Here is a 9,127-nt window from a genome sequence, read left to right on the forward strand (position 1 = left end):
TGGCCCTGCTGCCCCACAGTCCTTCGTGAAAGACTACATGATCACCATCACCAGGCTGCTGCTGGGCCTTGACACGACCCCAGGCTCTGGCTACCTCTGCGCCGTAAGTGCAGGCCAGCTGTACAGTGCCACAGGGCACAGGCCTGGCACCCTCCTCGGGTCACTGCAGTCCTGGGACTCTGGTGCTGCCTGCAGCCCTTCTCAGCCCTTCCTCTCGTCGCAGATGAAGGTGACCGAGGATGACCTGTGGATCCGAACTTATGGCCGCCTCTTCCAGAAGCTCTGCTCCTCCAGTGCTGAGATCCCCATCGGCATCTACAGGACTGAGTGCCATGTCTTCTCCTCTGAGGTACAGCCCCATTGCTGTCACAGTCCAGCTCTGGGGACCTGTGTGTGACTGGCATTTGCCACAGGCTCCTTCTAGGCAGGTTCAGTGTCCAAAACATGTGCCTCCAGCGAGGGCATCTGCCACTCTAGGAAGAATGGTGACCTTGGGAAGCATCCCAGACCTCCAGGGGGCCTGGGTAGGGTGTCAAGGGTGGTCGGGTGCAGCTAGTCTACTGTGGTAGACTATAGTAGTCTGCCTAGCATCCTGCCCTTGCATGTTCTACATAGACTTTGAGAGGCGAGGATGCACTGGGTAGGGGCAAACACATCCACCAGTCCCTCACAGCCCTTGGTTTCCTTTTCAGCCCCATGACCTCAGAGCCCAGGTGAGCACCCCCGGACCCCATGTGGCATTTTTGCTCCACCTGTGCCTCATGGAGTTCTTCCCTACCTTGACCAGGCCCCTGGGAAGCAGGCAGGAAATGAAAATGTGTTTGCCGCTGGGCTGTTCAGGGTCAGGGGTGGGGGTGGCGGGACTCTCAGCAAGTACCATCCTGCTATGCAATGGGGAAACTGAGGCAGGGGGCAATCACCCATGGGTTTGCCCACATTGTGTGTACCCTTCACCCCAGCCCAGCTCCATGCACCATCAGAAGGTCCCCCCTCTGCAGCCTCCAGAGCAACAGATACCCCGGTGGGCTGCTCTGACCACCACACCTGCAATATCACTCTCGGTCTCTCTAAAGGGCTGCTGATGGGGTCCCCACATTTCCCCCAGCACCTCACATGCTCACTCAGTCATGCACAGCCTACCACACCCCACCTCTGTTTGCATTGACTCCCAGGGATGTGTTTGATGGGGACCCCTGCCCCACCCGCATGGGGGGAAACTGGGGTATAGACAAGGGTCCCAGTGCTAGGGCAAAGCCGGGATATACCGGGTCAGAGCGACCAGCCAGATCCATAGATGTGATGGCCTGGAGAGACAAAGGATCCTCTTCCCTGGGACAGGCTGGCTCCATCCTGGATCAGACTTTGAGCAGGTCCAGGAGGCCAGGCAGACTGGGGTACAGGTGGGAACACAGGACCCCACAGTCTTTCTGGCCTGGAGAAGGCTGGTGTTCACACTGTGGGTCCAGAGCCCATCTCCTCCCTGGCACCTCAAGGCACAAGGCCCCATCCCATAGCCCTCCTGCCTGCCCAGTCCCAGATCTCAGTGAACATGGAGGACCGCGAGGACACTCGGGAGGCCAAGGGGCCCTGGGGCACACGCGCTGCCTCCGGCAGTGGCAGCACCCACGGCCGCCACGGGGGCAGTGCTGATCCAGCGGAGCACCCCCTACTGCGCCGCAAGAGCCTCCAGTGGGCCCGCAAGCTGAGTCGAAAGAGCAGCAAGCAGGCGGGGAAGGCCCCTGCAGCCACAGAGTGGATCACACAGCAGCGGCTCAGCCTCTACCGGCGCTCAGAGCGCCAGGAGCTCTCAGAGCTGGTCAAGAACCGGATGAAACACCTGGGGCTGCCCACCACGGGCTACGGTAAGGGCAGGAAACAAGGCAGGGCAGGTTGGGCCATAGCAAACTGGTTGATGAGCGTCTCAATCTATCTGACCCCTTCGGCAGGCGTGGCCACAGAATGATCACTTGGGCATGCTCAGTGACGGGCAGAGGAGTGTCTGTCCCCACCCAGTATGGAGAAGGTGCAGAGTGGCCCACAAACCGGCTCGCTTCTACTACTCTAGAGCCTCAGTTTCCCCAGCAGAAAGCAAGGGACTGGACCTAAAGAAGAGTAGAGTGGAGAGCCAAGCCTCCCTCATAGCTCATGGCTTTCATTGGGGTACAGGTCCAGTCTTCCCATTTCTGAGAGATGTGAGGCAAGGAGTTAGCAGGTCCCTGGCCAGGGAGAGGGTGGGGCGCAGTCATTGGGAACAAGAAGGACCTACACATCCTCTGTCTATCCCACCATCCTCCCAGGGTAGTCATCCCATTTCTGTAACCCCCTTCTTTCTGTGCCATTTTTGGGTAACATCTGTGTGACTTTAACCAGGCTGCCTCTGCTGATGAGGTCAAAGGGGGCCCAAGCGCTCTCTTCTGGCCTGTGCATTCCCACACTCCTTTAGCATCTCAATACTCAGCCGTTGCTGAGGCCCATCCTGTACCATGTTGCCTAGCATCACTGGAGATGGGGCCCTAGAGACTCCTCTAGGAGGGAGCTGCCCAGGGATCACTGGGATTGGACCATGTGCTGGCCATGCATATTGGGCATGATGGGCACATTCACAAGGCAGAGATAGACTTCACTAAAGGGTAGGCCCGGGGAAGACTTTCAAGACCAGCATGACCACCCTAGAGACTTTCCCAGTCACATGTACACAATGTGGAGTGTCCCTGCAATGCCCTCGATCTAGTGATCCCCCCTGTATCCCTGCCCAGGTAACCTGCCATTCCAGGGAACTAGCCACCAAGGCTAAGGGGATCCTAGCATTCATGAACTATGGCGAGTACTAGCAGATACAAAGTCCAGCCCACATGACCAAGCTCAGAACTGGCACCTGCCCTGTGTGCCCCTTTAGCCTCTGCAACGCCCCCCTCCACCACATGCCAGTGCTTGGCAGAGAAGGGCCAGATTCTCTTTGGCAATTGACTTGCTTCTGAGGTGGCTGGTGCTGGCCACCACTGTCCCAGCATGGACGGTGTCTGCGTGCAGTTGACCACTGCCCTGCACCCATTCTGCTGTGCCAGCGTGCCCACCCTGCCACTGCTTGCTGACCTGTCTCTCTCTCTGTTTCTGTCTGTGCCTCTCCTATGTGTTCCATAGAGGACGTAGCAAATTTAACAGCCAGTGATGTGATGAATCGGGTAAACCTGGGATATTTGCAAGGTAATTCTGCTCCAGTGGATACCAGCCACCACATAGGGGACGTGCCAACCCTTTGCCACCTTGGCTGGGCCAGACAGTGACCAGGAGAGATGAGAGGGCTTTGTGTGTCCACAGTGGGTTCTCAGGCCTTCGATCTTCCTCCTTGGTTTGTTCTGGCTAAGGGTCATGGGAACCCAGATGATGGTACCCACCCTGGCCCCAGGGCTTAACCCCAAATACTTTACCCAGCTCTGGTGTTAGAATGTGCCGTGCCATCTAGCTCTGACCTGACTAGACAGCAGGCCATTCCAGCAACAGCTTGCCTCTCTGGCTAGTCCCACGAGATGCCCAAAGTCCCTATGTGTCTTAGTGAGCCTCCTGCCAGGCATGAGGATGAAAATTAGGATTGCACTCTATGCTAAGGCATAGACAGACTTGGACTACCCAAGCCAGGTAGACTTGGGGCTTCAAGAGCAGGCTCTTTCTATCTGCTTGAGACAGAGCTGATCTAGTAGCCACTTCTCATCTGTGGGCTTTAATGCTGCTAAGTACTGCTCCAAGAAGCTATCCCATACTGAGGCCAGAGCAAAGGCTAAGCCACTGCCTTTGGTGCCTCCCCTCCAATCAGGTTTTCTGGGAGCTTTAGCGGTGGCTGGGCCCAGGTAGATGTCGGTTTAACTGGGTCCTTATTTGTAAGGATGGCTGTGGGCAGCCACAGAGCAAAGTGTTGGCATCTCCTGGGCTTGTGGTTTTCCTCATCCTGCCACCCATGACAGCATTCATGGAAAGTGGGCCCTCTGCTGGCCACATGGTGACTTCCATGACCCAAGCATGCCCTGTACCCAGTTACATCTGCTTCCTGTATGGCTCCTAGGCAAAGGTGGGCAGGTGAGAGCTTGGGCAGCTCCTGCAGATCACAGGGTGCTCTTGGTGTTCTCTGAGCATCACCTGTGTGCTCACTGGGGAAAATGTGCTGGAACTTGGCGACAGGGACTCATAGAACCCTGACGCAGCATGGAGTGGTGTCGGAATGCGAGGCTGGAATGTCACAACCTGCTCATAAAGGGTAATGTCCAGTGTGGGATGGTGCCCAGGGTCTCAGTGCACACAGGAGGCAAGAGAAAGCACACATCTCTGAAGTTATTCTGGTTCTGAGATGAGCAAGCTAAGGCTCAGATTAGGAAGCTTATGGGGAAATGGGTACAGATGCCCGGGTAGGGAGGTGGGAGAAAGCGAGGGGAAGCAGAGATGTTGCAGAGGCCTGACTTGTTGAGAGTTTCCATTCTAGAAGTGCATTTAAGCTGGGCCTTGTCCCCGTCCCTACCCCTGCACCTGCTACCTTTACCAAGCACAGGGATACTAAAGCTACTTAGGGGCAGCTGGCTTGCTCTCCCAGGCTAAGCAGTGGAGTCAGCATGACAAGACTGTCCACAGCCCCACCCTGGCATGATAGCCGGGATTTGGCATGACTCTCTCAGCTCAGCACTACAGAAGCACAAAGCCAGGCCTCATCTTGCCCTCCCATAGGCCTTGCTAGTCTCAAAAATCCCCAGATCTGCCCCTGGTTGGAGAAGAATGGTAGCCCAGAACCCAGACCTAAAGAGGGAGGATCAGTAGCTTCCTCTCACAGCCAGGGTTTCTAGCCCCACCTGTGGAATGACTGTCTGGTGGCCCTGATAGACACATATCAGGGGCCATGGTCTGGAGTGAGCATGACTGAATCCCCCTGCTCCTGCACACACCCTAACGCCCCTGCACTGCCCGCCCCAAAGCTGCATGAGAGATTTGCTCCCAGAATAACACACCTCCCAGTTGGCTCCCAACATGAGCCACACCATGGGGGACCATGACTGTAGGATTTGGGGGAAAAAGCAAAAACTGATGCTCATGGGGCAGAACAGCACCCCATTTATGGAGAGCAGGCTACCAGGCTGTCCTACCCTGCAGAAGTAGACAGAGGTAAAAGCTCCATTTGAACTACCCCAGGTACAGGCACACCCACTTCACAGAAGCATTCTGTGCCATATGCCTCATCTTGGGGCTGCAGCTTTGGGAGCCAAAGCATGCCCTACCCTGGCCCAGGTGGCTACTTGGCAGCTCCCTCAATGTCACAGAGGGCTAGGCTATGTCTAACATGACAAAGGATAGAGGACACTGGAAGGGGCTGGGCAGAAGATGCTCTGTCCCAGGTCACCTTCATTTTGTATGTCCTTGAATTCCAGAGGTACCTTTAAACATGAAGTGGACAAACTGAGGCCAGCAAGCTCAAGGCCATTGCTAGCACTGTATGTGGCCATGGTGCCCTGCTGGTCAAGCACAGACATCAATGGTATAACTGGCTGCTGCTCCAGAACCATCCACATTCCTAGGGGTCACAGTTCATCATCACCCTGGGGCCATTGCTGGTCTCTCTCTCTGGAGAAGCAGCAGCATAGCCACAAATGGGAGGAAATGACCCTGTTCTCCAGGGAGTCCAAAGTATAGGGAGTAGATGTGGCCTGCCCAGTCCCGGGGACAGTGGTACCTGCAGAGCTCCTGGAGGGCACGCAGGTATGAAGGTGTGTATGTGTAGGTGTTATATGGCTGTACATGTGGGTATTAGCAGTATGTATCATATGTGCAGGTGATCAGTAGTGTTTATGGGTGCGCACAGGTATATGTGCAGGTGCATGTATGTAGGAGTATGCATAGGTGCTTGCAATGTGGGTGTAAATAGGTGTGAATAGGTATGTACAGGTGTGCTCAGTTATATGTGCAGGTGTGCACAGGTGCACTCTGGGATTGTACAGGTACGTGTGCAGGGGTGCTCGGTGCCTCTGTTCAGTCAGTACCCCCACTCCCCTCCTCCAATGGTGAGATGTCATCTAAGATTGGCTGTCAGATGAGCAAGCAGCCTGGGACAGAGGGAGCCAGTGGCTGAGCCCTGCCCAGTGCAGGCAGGAGCGGAGGACAGGTATCAGGGAGGACCGGTCAGTATATGGCCAGAAAGGCTGGAGAACTACCTCCCCTGTGCTCCTTGGGGTCCAGCAGAGCTGTTCTGGGTGGGGTTGGGTGATGCTTGGGCTATGTTCTTTACAGACGAGATGAACGACCATCACCAGAACACGCTCTCCTACGTACTCATCAACCCCCCGCCAGACACGAGACTGGAGCCCAATGACATTGTGTAAGTACAAACACTGGCCCTCCCAGCATCCGGCGTGGAGCTCCAGACCCCACAGCTGGCACAGGTCTGGTGTGGTTGGCTACCTGGACTGTCGTTCCAGACCCTTCCTTGGTGTCTTCTACAGGTACCTCATCCGCTCCGACCCCCTGGCCCACGTGGGCAGCAGCTCCCAGAGTCGGAAGAGCAGCTGCAGCAACAAGCTCTCATCCTGTAATCCTGAGACCCGGGATGAGACACAGCTCTGAGCAGCCAAGAAGCCCGTGTGGGGACAGACAGGCGGACACAGAACACAGAGAGAGCATTGTCACACGCTGGCTTGGCCCAAGCAGGCTATGCTATGACTATACGATGGCTCCAAGACTTGTCCCTCAGGAAGGAAATTCTCTTGGTGGGGCCAGTCATGAGACCACTGGACTACCCTTGAAACTGGCAGGAGGCATTTTTTAACCTATTTTTACAAATGTGTATGATTTGCATCTCTTTACAAAGCTGTACCACAACTCGTGATGTGGGTCTGGCCAAAGTATGAGGCTAGCAGCAGAGAAGGAACTGAGCAGGGACTGGGCACGACCCCAGGTCCCACCCTCCTGCATGGCTTCACTCAGTAATCTCTGAAGGGCCTCTGAGGTGCATGGGAGAAGGAAAGACCTGGAACTGGGGAGACCCCTGCATGGAGGCCAGCTCTAGCCGCCCAACGTGCTATTCTGATCAGAGCTTCTGCATGGCTCTGAGACTATACCAGGGCCTATGGGCTGCCTCTCCCCAGAACCAGGCAAGGGGCCAGCAGTAATGGTGCCGTGCCTGCCCTTTAAGTGGAGGAGAACAGAGGGGCTTATCAGGGGGCCCATCCTGAACCTGAGGTCTGCAGCCCCCGGCATGGGGTGGGGGCAGGGGCTGCCGGTGGGTCCTCAGAGTCCCGTGGTCGGCCATGGCTACGGAGGGAGTCCTGCAGCTGTGGCTATGGAGGTCAGATGATGTTTCCAGCTACCACACTGAGCTCCCCCAGCCACGGAGCTTGGGGGCCCAGGACCTGCAAATGATGCGTCCCCACGGACCATTTCACACACTCAAAGTGAAGTCTTGTCTCTAAACACCTGATCTGAGAAGCACAATTAGCTCTGGGCTCTGGCCATGCCTCAGGTCTCCAGGGATTGCTCCAGGCAGCTAACTTCAGTCTTGTTTGTGGTTTGTATGGTTGGAACTGGAACCTTCTATTAAAATGGATATATCCTGCAGGCATGTGTGGAACAAGTGACCCATCAAGGCTCCAGGACACGGGGTCTGGAAGACGTCCGAGGCTCACCTGTTTTAGGGTTAGAATTGCCTCCTGTATTTCCCTCCCCAGACTTCACAAACCAGCCCCCAACCTCTGGCCTGGCCAACATGGCCTTCTCAAAACAGTAATAAATCTTCTGTAGCTATGGGTGGCTGGGTCTGGGAAGCTGCCAGGGTGTATGCATGAGTCAAGTCCAGAGGACCCTCTGGCAAGCTGGCAGTCAGTCTTCCTCTATGGTCCAGCATGCCCTGAAGATGGAAACAGCTCACCCAAGGCCCCAGACTCCTGGAAATCCATCCTCACCCCACCCTGGGGAGGAAGGTGCCTTTGATGTGAACCTCTGCCATGTACTTTTTGGGTGTCCTGAAAGGCTGAGGTGAAGGGGTGACCAAAGGGCCAAGCTCTCCCAGGCAGAGCAGATGGACCCTCCAGTGGGTGGGCTCTAAAGGGCAAAGCAGTTGCTATAACCTTCCTGTTAGGGTGCCTAGACCAAGTCTTCACTGCCCATGGCAAGCCTGCAAACCCAGCCTTCCTACTCCTTGCCTGTCTGGGACCCACTTGCTCAGAAAGTATACATGAACCCTGGTGAGGGGTACTGGATCAGAATTAGCTGTCAGGACTCAAGGAGGTTGTTTGGGGGCCTAGGTGGAGTTGGGCTACAGCCACCTCTGGGGCACCTTGGGGAAAGACACCTGACCCATATTTGGGTCTGGGTGCTTACTCTCCTGTGCACCTGCAGCGTGGGAACACATTTCCAGTCTCTCAGTATATGTGTGTGTGTGTGTGTGCGGGGGGGGGGGGGGGAGGTCCTCTTACCGGTACAGGCAGATACTTCAGCACAGCCTTTTGCTAGTTCCTAAAGATGCCAGGCCCTGGGACTGGCACTTGGGTCAGGAGGATATGTGTGTTGTGAGATATCAGATATCAGAAACCAGCTCAATAAAAGTCACCTGCACACCTGGAACCTTCCATAGCTTCCATTGCCTTCATACCCAGGCCTGGAGGATACCCTGTCTTCACAGGATCCCTGTCCCCAGCCATCCTTGGACCCCATCGATTCTCCCAGCCCGCATACCCTGCTGGCCTTAAGGGCTCTCATGAAACACTTGTTCCAAGTGGAACAGGTCTGTCCCAGCCCAGAAGGAACTAGAATTTAAACACTGCAATAGAACTTTCAAAGTATAGAGAATTAGCAAGAAGCCTTTCGTGTTCCTTGTTCCTAACTAACCTGTTCAGAACAGTTTCGACTGCCTCGGAGGCTGCAGCCTGTGGTTTAGTGCTAAGGGGCAGCGGGACTGGCAGCATTCTGCGGTGAGGGGGTGGGAGCTGGGAGCCTGTGCAGTGCGTGAGTGCTTGCGTGCTTGCTGCAGGCTCTAGGCCGTCTCGGTAGCGTCTATTTAAAGATGTGCAGTGGCGGGCAGAGGGGAGGATATGTAACTGCCTAAGCACTTAGGACAGAGACAGAGACCAAGGCAAGGATGAAACCGTCACATGCTGTTTTG

At 55.6% G+C, this 9,127-nt stretch overlaps 1 protein-coding gene across 11 annotated transcripts in view; it reads left to right on the forward strand.

The window, feature by feature from the left end:
- Kcnt1 (potassium sodium-activated channel subfamily T member 1) overlaps positions 1 to 8,385 on the forward strand; it is a 60,559-nt gene extending 52,174 nt beyond the window's left edge. For 9 of the 11 annotated variants that reach the window (XM_057754539.1, XM_057754535.1, XM_057754537.1 and 6 more), the window contains 7 exons: positions 20 to 103; positions 224 to 349; positions 693 to 713; positions 1,532 to 1,862; positions 3,142 to 3,204; positions 6,262 to 6,349; positions 6,474 to 8,385. In XM_057754539.1, the coding sequence (XP_057610522.1) occupies positions 20 to 103; positions 224 to 349; positions 693 to 713; positions 1,532 to 1,862; positions 3,142 to 3,204; positions 6,262 to 6,349; positions 6,474 to 6,594 (834 nt within the window). In that variant the 3' untranslated portion in view covers positions 6,595 to 8,385. The remainder of the gene's footprint in view (positions 1 to 19; positions 104 to 223; positions 350 to 692; positions 714 to 1,531; positions 1,863 to 3,141; positions 3,205 to 6,261; positions 6,350 to 6,473) is intronic. The other 2 variants (XM_057754538.1, XM_057754534.1) reach the window with 1 other exon arrangement.
- The last annotated feature ends 742 nt before the right edge of the window (positions 8,386 to 9,127 follow it).

The sequence above is a fragment of the Chionomys nivalis genome, chromosome 22 (assembly GCF_950005125.1).
Source record: "Chionomys nivalis chromosome 22, mChiNiv1.1, whole genome shotgun sequence".
NCBI lineage: Eukaryota > Metazoa > Chordata > Mammalia > Rodentia > Cricetidae > Chionomys > Chionomys nivalis.